At 41.4% G+C, this 18,459-nt stretch overlaps 1 protein-coding gene across 5 annotated transcripts in view; it reads right to left on the bottom strand.

Annotated features, from left to right (window-relative positions):
• Positions 1 to 18,459, bottom strand: part of AHI1 (Abelson helper integration site 1) — a 176,110-nt gene that overhangs the window by 113,177 nt on the left and 44,474 nt on the right. For all 5 annotated transcript variants that reach the window (XM_030556375.1, XM_030556374.1, XM_030556373.1 and 2 more), the window contains 5 exons: positions 17,949 to 18,052; positions 17,138 to 17,256; positions 8,771 to 8,901; positions 7,301 to 7,441; positions 650 to 852 (listed from right to left, as the gene is read on the bottom strand). In XM_030556375.1, coding sequence (XP_030412235.1) covers positions 650 to 852; positions 7,301 to 7,441; positions 8,771 to 8,901; positions 17,138 to 17,256; positions 17,949 to 18,052 — 698 coding nt within the window. The remainder of the gene's footprint in view (positions 1 to 649; positions 853 to 7,300; positions 7,442 to 8,770; positions 8,902 to 17,137; positions 17,257 to 17,948; positions 18,053 to 18,459) is intronic.

The following is an 18,459-nucleotide window of genomic DNA, read 5'->3' on the forward strand; positions in this document are numbered from 1 at the left end:
TATTGATCTCTGATTAACCATAGTTGAATACAACTGTGTCATACATATGTATCTAGGCAAAGTATTAGACTAAAATTTGAAGGCACTGTTACCCTATACAAGGTTAGGTATTGTGTGTTCTGTATCAAGCACACAAGAATTTCCTCTAATTAATATTAATATTCCTTGTGTAACTTAGAGACAGGACTATTTCTTGCCTATACTTTAAGTGGAAATATTATTATTACTACTGAGATTAGGAAAGGATTTTCTGGAGGCACTGTACATCTTAGACATGATTAGCTGAATTGTGAATGCCACCAAATTGTATCTTCTAAAAAGCAAAAATATGATGAAGATGGATCCTTTAAAAACAGACAGTCAGGATACGTAGATCTGTAATTCACATTAATGCTAATGGGTGTTGCCAAAAGAACTTCTGGTCACTGATGGGTGGTTAAAAAAAGAGATACCAAAAATAACCTCTATTACATGATCTAGTCTCTGAAAAGACACAATAAGTGCATTGACAATAATGGGACTCAAAAGGAGAATAGATCTACAAACAATGTACAAATATTTTGTAATATGTGCTTGTGCTATATAGAATATAGGCACTGTATGAGAGGACTTTACAATTTGCTTGGAAATATAAATAAATTTGACATACCATAACAGAGTCAAGTTTCTGCTTCACTTTCTGCATTCTCATAGATACTCTTGCAACACCGACAAATTGATCTGCTGGAGACATTGTTGAATCTTTCTGTGCAGAAATATGAGAAGAATTGCTAAGAATTTGTGGCCCTCTGGGTGTTGTTGATGTGAGTGACCCATTGAGATCTTTTACTATTTCAGCCTCCTGCTGTGCAACTGCAGAAATAATCAACATTAACATTTTAGGTCAAGTCTTAGTAGTTCCATGAAACAAACCCCACTGAGTTCATAGGTCATAGTAAATCTAAGACTTTGCTGAACAAGATAAAGATAAATTATACACAAAAACCCTACATTAAAAGAAAAAGTTATTTAGGTTACATAGTTGAGTTAACAAAGGCCAGTTTTACAATTGCGTAGGCCAGTGTTTCCCAAAATGGGGTCACCGCTTGTGTAGGGAAAGCCCTTGGTGGGCCGGGGCAGTTTGTTTACCTGTCCCGTCCGCAGGTCCGGCCGATCGCAGCTCCCACTGGCCACGGTTCACCGCTGCAGGCCAATGGGAGCTGCTAGAAGCGACAGCCAGAAAGTCCCTTGGCCCGTGCCACTTCCAGCAGCTCCCATTGGCTCAGAGCAGTGAACCGCAGCCAGTGGGAGCCGCAATCGGCTGGACCTGCGGACAGGGCAGGTAAACAAACTGGCCTGGCCCGCCAGGGGCTTTCCCTAGACAAGCGGCGACCCCAGTTCGAGAAACACTGGCCTAGGCAACCTTAATTCTGTCCTTTGGTGCATGCAGTGAGGCAGAGATCTTGTGGCAAAAGAATAGTATGTGATTATTGCCATTAAAGACTATATCATAATGCATACAACAAGAGTGCAAAACTGAAGTTGCATGGGCAACCACAAATCTCTCTTGACTTTGAAATCTAAATGACTTATTATCTTAGGGTTGTTTGTATGTAATTTAGGGGTTTTGTATTTTTAAAGGAATACAATAAAACTAAATCTCATTATGTCTCACTATGTAACAAACCCTATATCACATATCACTTATTGGGGCTGAAACCTGAACTTTCACTACTTGACAGACTTATCACTTGAGCTACAGGTCTAATTACAGTAGCTGTTAAAAGGAGTAGGTTGTTCTCCCAAGGAAGGGAGAAGCATTGATGACCTGATGGCATCATGAGCTGGGTCCAAGAGAAGCTTGCCCAACTTAGCACTCTCTTACACTCCCTACACCTGATATGCTGGGGGTTGTTGTCCAACATGGTACTCCTAGAAAGGTGGACAGATTGACAGGGCAATGCGCTGGATCCCTGGGATAATCAAAGGAGGGTGACCCCAGCCAGAGTCTCTCACCACCCCATTTCTACAGCTGCTCTTGGAGCTCCGTGGTGTTCCCACTAACAATCTGCTACCGCTGCTTTACCAGCGTGTTGGCCGAGTTCTTTAGAAAATTAAGGTTCAGTTATTTTGGTATGCTGTGAAAGTTCTTCTGAGGAACATAAGCAAAAAAAAGGAAGTAACAACTTTAAACAGTTTGCAACTCAGCAAAACCCAAATGGGATTCCATGGAACAAAGAAAAGGGACTTTTCTAGCTTGAGGGCTTTTTTCCTGCCAAATTTCGAAGTCCTTCTGCAAACACTGGAGATGTTCGGAGCTTCCCAAAAAAGAATCAAAGAATCTTTAACAATGGAAAGTGTTAAGCACCCTAAATATAGGGATCACTACCAGCTCTCTCTAGAAATACAAGGCAACAGTGCATAAAACATATGAACAAGAAAAGAGTAAATTATATAAAACTCTTGGCAAAACAATTTAAAAGTTAGGTGCAGTATTCTGAACATGCCAATACTATGGCTGTGATGAATCTACAATTTATGTTCAGTTAGTGTAGGAATATAATGAATAGTGCAGTATTAGTATTCAGTTACCAAAACACAAAGAATTCAGCTGGCTATTGTTATGTATGCCTGCTCTGGTTCCACTGAATCTCTATCAAAATTTATGATAAAGATGCTAACAAGAAAGACAAATGTAAAGTTTAGAGAAAATCCCCTCATGCCATGCTTAACGATGCAAAAGACTCTGGCCCTACGAGCCAGGTTCCTCACTGCCACCCTTTCCCAGTGCTGGAGTACAACTTCTGTAGGTCTGACTCCCTTCTGCCACTCTTATCTCTCTCTCTCACACACACTCAGACACACGAACACGCACTCTCTCTGCTGGTCCATCTCCCTCCTGCCACATCATCCCTGTTCAAGGATCTCCAAAAAGAGCAACTTCTCTCTTGATTCCAGAATTCCCTCTTTCTCCCTCTCCCCACACACGTCTGATTTCCTCCCACTATTGGTATTCACCATCCTCTAATACTGAGCTGATTCATCACAACACTTAGTCAGCAGTAGTTTTCTCTTGATAAAATTATTAGTAAAACATGACCTTAATACGGCTGTCCTACACAAGTCAAAAAAGTAAGTGACTGGCATTGAATTCAAGCGAATCATACATTTTCTAACTTCCGATTCTTTTATTTGTATATTTTTTTTACACAAATAAAATAGATTATAACTGATTAATGTAACTGCAAGTAGCAATAGGGAAGAATACTGTTTTTTCAAATGGGAAGGGGGGGATAAAATGTATTCAAATAAACCCAAGTTGAGATAAAGGAAAGATTATGTACTAGTAATTAATTCATGTCTAGGAAACTACCAAGATACATGAAAAAGTGTTTTCAGAAATGGGTTTGGATAAACAAGGGCTCTACTGTAGATCATTTTTATTTTGAAAAGGTCAATTTTCCATACAATTAAGGAAAAGTAAAATTGAAAACACCAAGCACATTTGGAAACACAAACTAAAGGATAAAGTATGATGACTAAATTAAAATGCAGGGTTCTACTTCAGTTGTGGTTAGTAACTTGCTGGGTCCAGTCCAGCAGGTGCTCAAGGAGGTGACCAAGTGGTACCTCTTGGTTAACTTGGACTGAAGATCCTGAGTTTGTAATTCAGTTACTTCTTTCTGTCACTAGACGCTGCTATTTCTTTCTCTTTGTAGCCTCACTGCTTCTTCTACTAATGTTGCCTGGAGGTTTTCCAGCCCAGTGGCGCCGAGCTCATTTAGAGAATTGTCTTTGAGAAAAATTTCTAAAGTTGACAACTGAACACATTTAGGCACAGGAGATATCCTGCAGGAGCAGGCCTAGTCATGCAGAGAGAGATATTCAGCGAAACAGCTTAGGGGCTGGGAACCTCAGGTTTTGGGAAAAGGCTTTTGGCAATATACATTGCAGGGCCATTAGGGTCCAATTAGACAATCATGTGGGCTAGCTGCCAGGTACTAGCGTTAACTGGTATTAACTTGATAAAAGCTGAGCCCAGTTGCCTTTTAACCACACACGACTTCTACAGTTTTTAGATTGTTGCATCAGGAAGACAAATGATTTCAGCACTCCTTATTTAAAATTTGCCCATTGTAAATATTAAAGGGTATTTTTAAACCAGCTGATCTAAGCCAAACTATGGAATGATGGGAATCTTAAAAATGGTACCAGTGACTAAAATTAATATTACTGTATGATTAACTCCTTAATACCAATGCACTAAAACTGTCTTCTGAAAGCAAAGCAAATATTTTTAACCAAAAAGGAACAAAAAGTTAGTAGCAGAATATGTCAGAACATATCCGTGTCCACACCCTACATATTATTGTAATAATCTTTATGCAACATGTGCCTTGTGAGGTATTCTCTGAAAACTCATAATTTGCTGGTCATTACTGTTCTGAGAAAATGTGTGTGGCAACGTTGTATGTGAAGTTATACGATCCACTGCATGTTGTTCTTCATGTTCCAAACTGAGGTTGGCAAACAGGTCTGGCTCAGACAAAGAAATATGTGCTACTTAATTTGCATTTAAGCAGTAAACAGAGTCATCAAGCAGGAAGAAAAACAAAAGAAGCTCCAACACATTAAGAAAAAGCAGCAGGGAACATCCTTCCCTATAGACTGTCTCCTGAATCTCAGTTAGAAATGTTTTCAGGAGAGGGGCTAACACTATAAAAAGGAAGGACAAACATTCCTCCTCTCCTTCTCTCTCTGTCCTTTGATTCACTGCACCAGAAGGGAAAAGGAAGCAGCCACTGAACTGTAAAAGGGGTCTTAACCTAAGAAGTTTGGTCAGTAAGACTGCTTAGTGCATGTGCTTTGAATTTAACATAGCTTGTTAAGTTAGGCAACAGTTGCATTTCATCTTTATTTTCCCTGTAACCATTTCTGACTTTTATGCCTCATTACTTGTATTCAATTAAAATCTTTCTCTTTGTAGTTTATAAACTTGTTTCATTGTTTATCTAATCCAGTGTGTTTACATTGAAGTGTCTGTGAAACTCCATTTGGGGGTAACAAGGTGTATGCATATTATTTCTATTAAAGCAATAACAGATCTTATATAAACCTGTATTGTCCAGGACACATATTCCTAGAGGGAAATCTAAGACTGTGGATGTGTTGGGTCATCCTGCAGTATAATCAAGGCTGGTAAGAGCGAAGGTGTGGCTGGCTGCAGCACATACACAGACATAGCTGGTAGTGACTTGCATGCTGGAAGCTTTTTGTGAGCAGATTGTAGGCTATAGCAGCAAAGAATTTTAAAGGGCACCCCAGGTTTGAGGGCAGAGGTGACCTGGCTACTCAGTCTGGATTGTACCCTGGTATGTCACAGAGATTATGCCCAAAAGACCGCAACCTATGTAAAGGCTCACTGATGAGAAAAGATCAGTAACTTTGTTAAAACAACAGACAACTTTAACTACCAATATAATCTCGGTGTGATCCTGTTTGATTGTTCAAGACTCAACCATGTTTTCCATTAAATAGAAAAATGAATTTCCATGAGGTACACAGTTAAACAGCTATGAAACCTGTCCAATTCAAGAATGTAATTTTGTTAGTGATTTCAAATAGCTAATTTTCTTCACCTTTATTAATATAATTTATATGCATTTTAACAAATATTTATGTTGCTATAACACAAATTAGTTCTTAGCTTTAATTTGACATGATAGAATATGGATTACTTGCAGGAAATAATAGTTTTTGTTTCTTTGTATAGACAAAGCAGAGTGCTTTCCAGAACTGTGATGGGCCCCAATTTAGGAAAACATCCCTGTTGAAGAAAATACTAAAGCACATGCTTAAGTGTTCTCCTGAACAGGGACAGATTGGAGAACATGCTTAAGTGTTTTCCTGAACCAGGCCTACAATTAGTTTTTAATAAAAGAGACAATTATCTGTGGTTCTTTAGTCAGCTACACAGAATAGATTTATTAGTGGACTAAAAGTTAACATTTAAATTGACCATAAATTTTTTCAATGTAATCAGTTCAGTAAAATCATGTCAGTACAGTAGATAGAGGATTTGAACCTTAATATAAAGTGAGTAAGTGTGTTGCAGGTTCTTTTTAATTATTCACTCTACATTATCAAGATAGCAACTAAATGGAAAATTTAGTATTTTGTGTTAACAATTCATCTTTATCAGCACAAAATGCAATTATTACTTTACAGCAGACGTAAATGGAAAAAAAGTAAATATATATCTGCATAATATATTATATATACACCTTTGTCATATCTGCCATTCTAGATGAAACATGACAATTGAAACAATATCCTCAACAAAGAAAACAGTGATGCTACTGAATAGTAACCAACAAAATTTAAATATCAAGAAACCTACCAGTTTAAAAGACTAATTAAGTCTACAATTAACTATATGCTAGTGATAGCCAGGGATCTCATTTTCTGTGATAAAAATCTGAATATTGTCCAATGAAAACCCATACAAATCCATGTTTTTCTGCAATTAAAATGAAATGCTGAACTTTTAGCTTCCCTAGCCACAATAGGGAGTCCCACTGCTAGGGCTGGCCACCCAAACCTCGCCATCCAGGGCTGACAGCCCCGGTTTGCTTAATATAGTGAGCTGTAAAACAGAGGCTTGGATAAACATAGTTCTACGGTATATGTTTTTATTTTTTCACAAAATGTAAAAATTCAAAGATTCTCTGTAAAAACACAAATTTCATTGTTTTCCAAATTTCACGGTTTTCCAAAACAAACAGATTTCTAGGATCCCTGATGATAACACACTTGCTATGGAATTCCACTGCAGATGTGAGTTTGCCTCAAGTGAGCCTAGATTTTCCTCAACAACGAAAACATTTGTATACAGCTTTTAAAAATTATTTTATATCCCATCAATCATAAAGCATATATTAAGGTTTTCCTTAAACTATGTGTATTTTGAGAAAAAGTAAGTTTGCCTGTCTCCATAATCCAGCCCAAGATTGACATAGGGTTCTAACGATTGACATACCATCACTAGCACAGCATAGGTTGCTGAGGGTAGGACCTGGAGAGGGAAGTGACGACAAGTCAGGAATTCAGACATGCAACATCATGACAGAAAGGTAAATTTGAAGCTAATTCAGTATTGATCTTAAACTGGTTTAGAGATTTCAGCACAATTCTTGCATGGCAGATTTTGATTTTTTGTTCTGTTTGTTCGTTTTTAAAAAAGAACCTTTGCAAGTCACTTCTAAAAAGCTAAACAAACAGCTACCAAGATTCTTATGCATTGAGAAATGCTCTACAGTACCTTTGTAATCATAAATGTACACAAGTATTGGCTGATTTTGACCAAAGGCACAAAATGACACCATGTGTTCATGTGGATGAAAGGCGACATCTCGAACTGGAAATGTGAAGGAGAGGTCAGAATACATGGCTACTTGATCACCTATAAAAGGAAAAACAGAGTTCTTAATTTGTACTGTCATAAAAATTTGACATAATAATGTTGCAACTTTTTATAATATCCACTCATCTCTCTATATTATATTTATGTTACCAAAATCTTAGAGAAGAGGACTTCAACCTTTGTATTTTAAACTAGTTGATAACTTGGAAAGCACTATCCACTTAAAAAATATTAAATGGCACATAACAATAATATGTGTTTGTATCTTTCTGGGAAAATGCTTGTTATGTTAGTCACAGGCTTCAGTCATACTGACCAATGGGAATGGAAGTTTTGCACACCATTTCATAAAAGTTTTGCCCCTGATCCTGAACTCAATGGAACAACTTATGTCTATAAAGTTAAAGACATGCATAAATCTTTTTTAGGCTCAGGGCTTTTATTTACAAATTCTCTCTCTTCTTACATTCCACCTATTTTTGATAGGTACTGGGAAAGTTGTGCAATGATGTGCAGGTAGTTTTGAACCCTGGCTGAAGATGCCTTCAAAAAAATCTTCAGAACAGACCGGCCTGCCTAAATGCCAGTTTTTAAATGTTTAATGTTTTAAAGATCTACGTTGTAATTTAATATAAAAGAACAAAGCAAAAAGTCAACAAAACCAAACTTTTGTTACTAACCACTACATTTAATTTCCTCTCTGTTACACACAGTACAATAAGGTTAATTTAGACAAGAAATTCTCTAACTTTTATTTGTACTTTGCTTGCGCTTTGTCCAGCAGGTTTTTTTTGTATTTTAGTGGTTATTTGGGAATTATCCAGTTTTGAGGGCAATTTATGAGGAAGCCTAGTATTCCTACATCCAGGTGGCTATATATACTGATCATTCACTTATCACAGTTCTTCAATCAGTCAGTCGTGCAAGTAAAATAAACAGCTCTTAATAACAGCCTGATCCAAAGCCCACTGACATTAACAGAAAGACACTCATTGATTTCAATGGGCTTTGGAACAGGGTCTTAATCTGAATACACAAATACTTGGTATCATGTGGAAAGGACAACTGAACAAAAAGACCAAATTAGAAGTGTTTAATTACTACTAGAAATCTGAGATACTATCTGTGATTGAGATTTATTCCCGTATGAATATAATTTTTAACTCAGAGCATAACTAACAACAGATATAGAAGGTGGACCTTACGTTTATAGACTTAAGGACATCAGCCTAAATTTTTATTTTGCACCAAAGTTATTAAATGAAAAAGAAAAAGGGTTTGTTTGGTTTGTTTGTTTGTTTTTTAAAGAAGGCTCTTCCAGAGAGCTTGACAACCTGACCTAATATTGTAAAATAATTGATTGGTTACCTGTTTCTGGATTCCAAACATATGCTATACCATCTTCACTTCCAGAAAAAAGAAATGACCCACATGGTGTTAAGGTACTGTGAATCTTCTCTCTATAGTTTGTGGCACCTATATATTTCTTTGTAGCCAAGCTAAAAATAAAAATAAAGAAGAGTCTGAGTTTGGCAATTACTTTCATAATAGACAAAAATCTCCCATACCTCACATATGAATTTTCTGCTGAATAAATAATACTAGCTCAATATCTTGTATCTAAAGTAGGCAACAGTGCACTGCACACTTATCCCCTGCATGTCCCATGTTCTCCCTCAAACCCTTCCCTTTCCTGGCTTTCATAATGGCACTTTTATCTCTGATAATAAAGAGAAATACTTAAGCCCATACCTTTGGAAATGGCAAAGGAATACCCAGGTCTGCACAGTGGGTACAAAAGCTGTCTTTGCATTTCCTTAATTCTGGGCTGATTTGCTGGGCCAAGGGGGTTGGACTGGAAACAAAAAGTGGTGGTACTTTTCCCACCTCTGCCAACAAAATAAGCTCTACCCATGAGAATTGCCAAAATGAGGTGCCCCTTACAGTAGGATGTATAGATATTAAAAATATGATTGTGCAGCTCTCAGAGCTCAGCTCCCCCTCCCCTCGGTGAGGCTCAAATATGCCATGGGGATTTGCTGAATTCCTTGGACATGGCTCCTTCTTGACTCAGGGAGGGGTGGTATTCTGAAACGTCACCCATGTATGGAACCAAAAATAGATTGTTTTTAAAAAATGGTATCACCATAGCACCTAGGAATCCTAGTCATGGGCCAAGACCCCACTGTGCTAGGGGCTGTATGAACAAAGAACCAAAAGCAGGTCCTTACCCCCCAAGGAGATTACAATAGAAGGCCATGCCTACAAAATAAACTTTGGTCAATTAAAGTTATATTGGCACACAGTCATCAGAGTTTGCATATCACTTCAGCACGTGCATACTTGGCTACTTGAGTCGGCACTGCACATACTCAGCAGGAGTGCCTGTGTTGATGCAAAGTATGATCTACTTCAGGTAGGTATCCCAGTGTGCTACACACTGCGGTCTGCTTTGGGGAAATTTTCACAATGTGTTATGGGGTAGAAATTACTCACTCAGGGATCTCTGGGAGCTAGAAGTCAAGTTCCCAGCATGCAACTTACTCCATTCCATAATGCCATCCATATTCCATAATTTTCACATCTTTAAAAAAAATCCCACAAATCCAGGTGGCACTTTTCAGTGTCTGCCACCTCTAACTGAAACACGGAGCCACAGAACTCTACACTATTCCCATGAATGCTGAAAATACAGAACATGTGATCCTCTGGTATTTTCAGACCCACATAAAGTACCGTAACAACGGGGGATATAACAGTTTCTTCTAGGACAGATTGCTGTGAGACATAGTGAGAATCAATTCAAGGTTGTTGATGGCATTCATGGAGCACCAGCTGACAGTGGAGCACCGTTTCTGGACTCAAGAAATGAGCACTGATTGGTGGGACTGCAACATAGGCAGGTTTGGGACAAAGAGTAGTGGCTGCAGAGCTTCTGAATGCAGAAGACCACATTCCTGGATCTGTGTGCTGATTTTGCCTCAGCCCTCCAGCACATGGAAACCAGATTGAGATCTGCACTGACAGCTGAAAAGCAAATGATGATCACATTCTAGAAGATTGCAAGACCAAATGGCGGCCAGTCAGTTCTGGAGTTGGACAATCCATGGTGGAAGTCGTCATGCAAGTGTGCAGGGCCATTAATGGTCTCCTGCAATGGTGCAGGGAAAAGCAGCCATGGAGTTCTCCAAGGACTGAAACAGGTGAGGAGTCTGGGATTTTTGGACTTGGGGGGTCAACTGGTATCTGCAGCATTTAGGTGTCATGCCTGAAAAGACACATTATGTCCTGATGCATTTCTCTCTTCTTATCCTGAGGAGCTTCTCTCCTGTTTTCTCTTTTCCTTTCCATGCTGTCAGTCATCCTGGCCCTGCCAACCCTTTGTTCACGGTCCAATGAAGCACTGGCTAGTAGAATTTTGCTGAACATGTCTTCTCTAATCCTCTTCTTTATCAGAGTCAGGCATTCTATGGGTGTGGAGGGGGCATCCCTCAAGGCTGCCATGCCTGAAGCTGCTGATAACAGAGAGATGTACCATTGGATTTACAGTTACAATGGAAAGAGAAAATTAAGCTTAAAATTTCCTTCCCTAATTCCCATAAACACTTTAAATAAGAAATGCTTATTGACACTTCAGCTATGGAGCGCCTCAACATAGCACTGCACTCCCCCCAGCCATGGTAAGTATGGCCCACTGAGACGAGTGAAGAGAAGAATTTTCTGCTGCATGAAGCAATAAAATTTCAGTCCCTATTCCATGGGTACAAGTATAGTGAAATGGCACTGAATCTTGGCACTATTTTTCATAGGTGGTGGTGGTTTTAGCTGATATCTCACTTGGGAAGGAAATTAAGGCACAGAAAACACAGCTGCTACTGGCATCCCAAAGCCACACAGGCTTGTATACTGCTAGCCTGTTTCTTGCTACAGTGCCAGCCAAACTCATTGAGGAATGGAATGGGAAAATGTCCTATTTCAGAGGAAGAAGTAAGACAGCCATTCCTAATCTTCAGAAGAGTATTGCAGAGTATCTCCATGAAAGTTTCATCAAGATCTCTCAGGAGGATAAAAGGAACATGCCTCTATAAATAAACAAAGTGCTCTGCACAGCCCATCCTCCTCCTAACCCAATAAGAGAATAAAAAGCACATGAGAACTCTGCCTCTGTTTGTTGTACCTTTACCTTTTTTTGTATGAATGAAACAGTGAAGGGTTGATATCTGTGTCTTTAAATTTAAAGATTATAAGGAAAAATGCATACACACTGACCCAACGCCCCTTCCCCTTCATCAAACTCATCCATGCTTCTCAGGCAGGACTGGCCAGAGTTTTGAACAGGTTATGGCTTGCAGCATGGCTGCAGCCCTCTACCGCATCTCGCTGCTCATGGCAGGGTTCTCTGTCTCAGGGTCCTCCAAGCTATCCATGGAGATCTGCAGGGTGCTGGTGGGTTCTCTGCCAAGAATGGCATGAAGCTCATTGTCTCACCGGGTCTGTAGTGCATCACCAGATCTATTGTTGGCTTCCCTGGTCTTGTGGTATCCTTGGCAAAGTTCCTTGGCTTTCCCATGGCACTGATGTTGATCCCTGTCATAATCCTTTGCCTGCATGCCCCATAAAATCTGTTTGTAGATCTTCACGTTTCTATGTCTGGTCCCTAGCTGTGTCTCCACAGTCTCTTATTCCCACAGGCCTAAGAGATACAATGCTTCTCTGTCTACTCCAAGCAGAAGAATGACTAGTGTGTGGAGCCAGCATAGTCCACTGGGCAGTTGCACACAACAGGGATGAGCTACTACGTGTGCTCACCAAGGTTGGCAACCAGGAAAAGACGTTTTTAGAAACACATGTGAGTTTTAAAGGGGTAGAGTGGCTTCCAGTCTCTGTGATCCCGAGAGCAGTGGAGTTCACAATGGTAACCAGATCAGTCACGTTGCAGAGATGGGAGCATTGTCGAATAGCTGCTGGAGGACTGTTAGGGTTGATACATGTCACACTGGGTCTACACTTGCACTGTGTTGGCCTCAGCATGTCGACCAGGGCTCCATGCCATTCAGCAAAATGGTTTTACTGCATTGCTCTAACAGTTTGCTTATGTTGGCTAGAGACAAATTTAACTGTAGACCAAAGGTGAGCAAACTACAGCCCATGGGCTGAATTGTCCTGCCTGGCCCTTGAGCTCCCGGCCAGGGAGGATATCCCTAGCCCCTCCACTGCTGTCCCCCCTCCCCCGCAGCCATGCCACAGCACGAGCAGCCCTCTGGGCAGCGGGGCTGCGCACTCCTGCAGGGCAGCACAGAATCTTGTCTGGCTCTGGCTGGGCAGCGCAGCGGCCAGACTTGCTGCTCTAAGTGCCATGGTAAGGGGGTCAGAGGGTTGGATAAGGGGCAGGGGGTCCCGGGGTTGGGGACCAGGGGGCAGTTGGATGGGGCAGAGATTCTGGGGGTGGGAGGCAGGGGTTAGATAAGTGTGGGAGTCCCAGGGGGCCTGTCAGGGGGTGGTGGTGTGGATAGGGGTCAGGACAGTTAGAGGACAGGGAGCGGGGGGGAGGTTGGATAGGTAGTGGGGTCCCTGGCGGCAATTAGGGGTGGGGGAGTCCTGGGAGGAGGTGGTTAAGAGAAGCAGGGGGGTTGGATGAGTCGGTGGTTCTGAGGGGGGCAGTCACTAGGCTGTTTGAGGAGGCACAGCCTTCCCTACCTGGCCCTCCATACAGTTTTGCAACCTCAATGTGGCCCTCAGGCCAAAAAGTTTGCCCATCCCTGGTTTAGACACATAAATTGGTTGACACAAGGTGATTTACATCAACCTAATGTTCTGGCGTCGACCAAGCCAATGCGTACAATGAGAGACCGATGACTAGACTGACAGACCGATAGGGGAGTACTAAGAAACAATGAGGTCAGCATGCTAGGTTAGTCATCTCAGCACACCAAAACCAAACAAACGCTGACAAACACTGTTGTCACTTTTTTTGTAGGCATTATGGAAAAGGAGAATTTTAAGGAGGATAATGAAATGGCTTTGAAGATGTTTATGGGGAGCTTCTCACAAGAGAGAAAGCACAAAGGTGCCTGATTGAAAATCTAATAAGTGGACTGTAGGAGGATTCAGTTGGGGGTCGCCCCTCTCTGGGGCGGCTGGGAGCCAGGCCGCCTCACTCCTTAGGTCCGGTGAGTTGGGGAGTTAGCCTGGTGGGGCAAGAAATAGTTTAGAGCTCAGGTCCTCAGGCAGGGGCTGAGCAAATAGTTCGATTACAGGCCCAGGCCCTGGGTCAGGGCGGGGCAGTAAACAAACAGGAGCTCAGGACCTCAGGCTGGGGCTGAGCGAATAGTTCAAGAACAGGCCCAGGTCCTGTGTCAGGGCGAGGCAACAAACAGTCTGGCGCTCAGGCCCTCAGGCAGGGACTGAGCAAATAGTTCAAGAACAAAACCCAGGCTCCTGGTCCTGAGCATTGGGGCAAGAGGGAGACTGCCACCCGTGAGTGGGGTGGCAGGGGGGACGCAGGCCTGCCTACTTCACTGCATCCCAGCCCAGGGCCCTAACAGTGGCAGGCGGCCTGCTGCTGTGTCAGTGAGGATCCTGGCCAAAACACACTGACATTGGCTCTGGGTATGCCGCAGCCAGACTAGGGTCAGCTGACCCCGGACTACTTCCTACCTCCCCCTCTAGCAGTACCTGCGTCTGGTCGGTGTCCCCTACGGAATCCAGCACCATGGGCTCCTCAGGGTATTTGGCGAGCAGTAGGCTTGGCAGCTCCTCTGGGTCGCTTCTCACAGGTAGGCTTACCAGCTTCTCCGGGGTCTGGTCAGCATCAGGCCTTGACTGGTATGGCCAGTCCTTGGGTCGGTCACAGGCGGCAAGAGTCTCCCCACCAGGAGCTAGGCCACCATGTCTGGCTTCTCCAGTGGCCAGGCAGCTTCTGAGCCCTGGGGTTGGGCTTTTATACTTCCTATCCTGTGCTCTGACCTCTAGGGGGCGGGCACAGGCTCCACTGGCTCCGCTCACTTTGGCATCCAGAGGGGCTCGTCCCTCTCTGGGGCGGCTGGGAGCCAGGCCGCCTCACTACATGGATGGAAACTAATATCATGGCTGGTTGGAGTCAGGAGCACAGATTTTCATAGTGAATGAAAGTTGACAGGTAGGCAGGGATAGGTCTTGAAAGTGAGGACAAATAACTTATGTTTGATGCACTTGAGAAGGGGTGTCAGTGGAGGGATACAAAGAGAAGGGTGACATGATCAAAACAACAGGCTAGGGAAATTACCTTTGCAGCACCATTCTGAATGGGCATAAGCAGGGGAAGGATGCACTTGTGAAGGCCAGAGAGAAGGATGTTGCAGCAGTACTTGAGACATGAGATGATGAGAGTCTTAGCCACGTGGACTGATGGTACAGGCTGTATCTTAGATACATGAAGCAGAAAAAGTTGGCAAGATTGAGAGAGACCCTAGACGTGAGGACCTACAGATAGAGGTCCAAGTCAAAGAGGATGCCCACGTTTCAGACCTGAATGACAGGCAGAATGGTGGGGTTGTCTAGTGATCAAAGAAGGCGGTAGTGGGGAGGACTTGAGGGTAAGAGTAAGAGCTCGGTTTTAGCTTGACATGTCACTCACAGCAAGTTGTCCAGATCTGTGATCCCCTCCCTCTCTCCTTTCATGAGGATTCAAATGGTTAATAGTGTAGACATTTAAAAGTATAATTGCTGGGAATCCAAATTAACACCTCATGGAGATGAATAGAGCAGTTCAAACCTCTCAGAGCTACTATTGCATGCTCTCTGCAGACTCACATTTGGTGACATTCAGCTCACATTTTTGAAGTTTGCTTCAGAGTCACAGTAACTGGAAACTTTTTAGTGACAGTGGAGATTCTGAATAGAATAATAACTCCAAGGGGGTCGACTACAGCACATGGTACATACCCACTGTTCCTAAGTCTTGGCTGGCTGGTTTTCCAGTGTAAGGCTCTTTGGCTGCCAGTGGCTCCAGCAGTATGTGGGGAAACCCTAGCCATGCCCACTTTCCTCTTCCTCCCCCAAACATACTGCCATGCCAATAGCAGGAAGGGTGGTAGTATAGGAACTATAATGCTGGCTCTACACCTCTGTAGGATCCTCCTACATTCATATGATCCTCCAAGGGCCCATTACAATGGCTCCACACATACATTCTGTGGATGGTTCAGGGAAAAACAACCACACTGCACCAAGATTCTCAGCTTTGGCCTCTCCATCAAGACCATTCCAAGGATCCTCTCCCTTTTGGCAAGACGAAAAGTGCTGTAAAAGAGCTAAGTCTTTTGGTAGCCCAAAACATGATAGTCCAAGAAATTTAAACAGAGTGATATGGGGAGAGAGCTACATTATAAATAAATGTACATTTTGAAAAACTGTCCCTAGACCTCTGATAGTTCCTTGCGCTGTCAGTGCTTGGAAAGTATTTTCCCCAAGCATCTTTTCTTAACATTGGGGAAACTTTGAGCATCCATGTTGGGGGTGGGGGGGGAGGAAATTAAGAACAAAACATCAGCACAGATTTTATGCTTTAATACTACATTCTCTTGTTTTTCTGGATTTAAGTTTTAGCCTTAGCAGTACATTCACTTAGGGCAGTTGTGCTTTTTGTAGTTTGATTTCTCTATTTTTATACTAATAGTTTAAAAATATTAATAATAAAGGGGAAAATAATCACAGATTATATTTAAATGGCTCTCCACCCATCCGTCTCATGTATTTATGTGGCCCCTATTACCAGAGTATCTGAGCACCTCACAATCTTGAATGTATTTAACCTGTGAGAGAGTGAAGTGCTATTAGCCCCATTTTACTGAAGGGGAACTGAGGCACCCAGACACTAACGGCTTGTACCCCCTAGCGCTTACTTCAGTATAACTTAAATCACTCAGGGATATGAAAAAGCCACCCCCAAGCAACGTATGTTACACTGACCTATGTCCTGGTGGGGACAGCATTATGTCAGCATGAGAAGCTCTCCCCTTTCGGCATAGACCATCTGCACTAATAGTTCGACACAGCTACACTGGTACAGCTCTGCCGCTGTTGCAATTCTAGTGTAGACTAGCTGTAAGGCCTGGGTCTAACACTAGGCATTTACATTGGCATAGCTACAACAACCAGAGTGTGAAAATCTCAGTGCAGACAGTGTTAGGTTGATGACAGAAGAATTCTTCTTCAGAATGCCTTCTGTCAATGTAGGTTGTGTCTACACTGAAGTGCTACGGTGGCATTGCTGTAGCATTTTAAAGTGTAGGCATACCCTAAAAGTAACATTTCCACAGGTGCCTAAGTTACTCAGGCTCCTAAGTCCCACTGAAAGTCAATGAACCAAGCTAAATAACTAAATAATATTTTTAAAGGGACTTGAGAGACCTGAATTAAAATCCCTGCTCTGCTGCAGACTTTCTGTATGAGGTTAGGCTTCCTGAGTGACACTGAAAAGTCAATTACACAGGGTAAGGATCTAATTTTTTTTTTTTTAATGGGACTTGTGCACTTTTGGACATTCTAACTAACAGGACATGCCCAATGTCACAAAGGAAGCCTGTGGCAGAGCAAGGATTTGTATTGAGGTCTCCCAAGTCCCAGTCTAGCCCTGTAACTATTGAACCATCCTTCCTCTTAAGTATGTATTTAATAATTTTAAAACATTTTATTGCCACGATGAGTCAATTTGAGACACAGAAATCTATGCATTGACTACAAAAACCTACTTACATTCTGAGATCCATAATTCTCAGAGCACTGTCTTTGGCATGGATTAATAAACGTCTTCCATTTGGATGTACCTCTAAATGATTTATTGGAGTCCCTTTAATATCGTTTTCTTTTATTTCCTACATGAAAAAATAAAGTTTATTGTAATGCAAGACTAATTTGATAGGAAACAAAGGTAAGGATGTCATGATGGTATTAACTCATGAAATTGGCCGGGGCAGTACAAGGAAAGCTTAAATTTAGTTTAAAAAAACCCCAAGTCATTTTAAAAAGCAAACACTGGTTCCTGGACAAGATACTATATCCTAGATCAACAAGTTTTAGCCCATATCAAGTTTCCACAGCCAAATGACGGATCCTATTATAACGATGAAATCCTGAAAACTACGACTGTTAACAGAAATGCTGATAAGATGTTAACCATAGAAGTGTGAACAAAGCTACTTTGACAAGATACATAGAATTAAAATAACAGACTATCTATGGAAGTACAAACAACACGTTATTGTGTGCAATTACAATGCTACCAATTCTCAAATGTTTGTTGTAGAAGCTGGTGCTAGGAATAAGCATTTACATTCTCTACTTACAATATCATATCTAAAACAGTGACAAAATCTAGAAATCCCCAGCCAGTGAATCACAGCATGTTTTATCAGCCGTTTGCAAAGTGTTAACAAGACATTTAGGGGAAATTTACTTTCCAACCACACAAAAGTGACACGAAAAAGTAATTAAATGCAAATTAGATGGCTAGATTTGAAACCACTTTTATGTAAAGTTACCTTGCTAATTAAAAATATTTGTATACCTTATTAATACCCCAGTGTTGGACTGGATGTTGAGAATTTCCTTTGACAAAGGTATTCCAAACTATAATCAGCCCTGAGCTGTCTCCTGAGAACATGTGAAGTCCTGTAAAATAATAATTACACTTATGTAGTATTAACAGCAAGATTTTGAATCCATATTAAATGAACAACAGGGAATATGTGAGCTAGAGACATCTCCAAAACTAAATATACATTGGAAATTGTCTCTTATCAGTGCTATTAACAGTTTTATAGTAATTTCCACATTTATGGATATATTATAAACTGAATTATTACAGCCAATATTTGAACAGCAATGTTTTGTTTCCATTTCCTCCACTTAATGCAGGGATTGTCAAAAAGCCTAAATTTTGCTTATAATACAATACATCACAGAAGTCAATACTGTAAATTCCAAATAGAGTAAGAATGTAAATACTGTAATACTTACAATTAAATACTTTGACTGTTTTTCACTTAGATGCTAAAAGTTGGTTTTATTTAATGTCT

Source organism: Gopherus evgoodei, chromosome 3, assembly GCF_007399415.2.
Source record: "Gopherus evgoodei ecotype Sinaloan lineage chromosome 3, rGopEvg1_v1.p, whole genome shotgun sequence".
NCBI lineage: Eukaryota > Metazoa > Chordata > Testudines > Testudinidae > Gopherus > Gopherus evgoodei.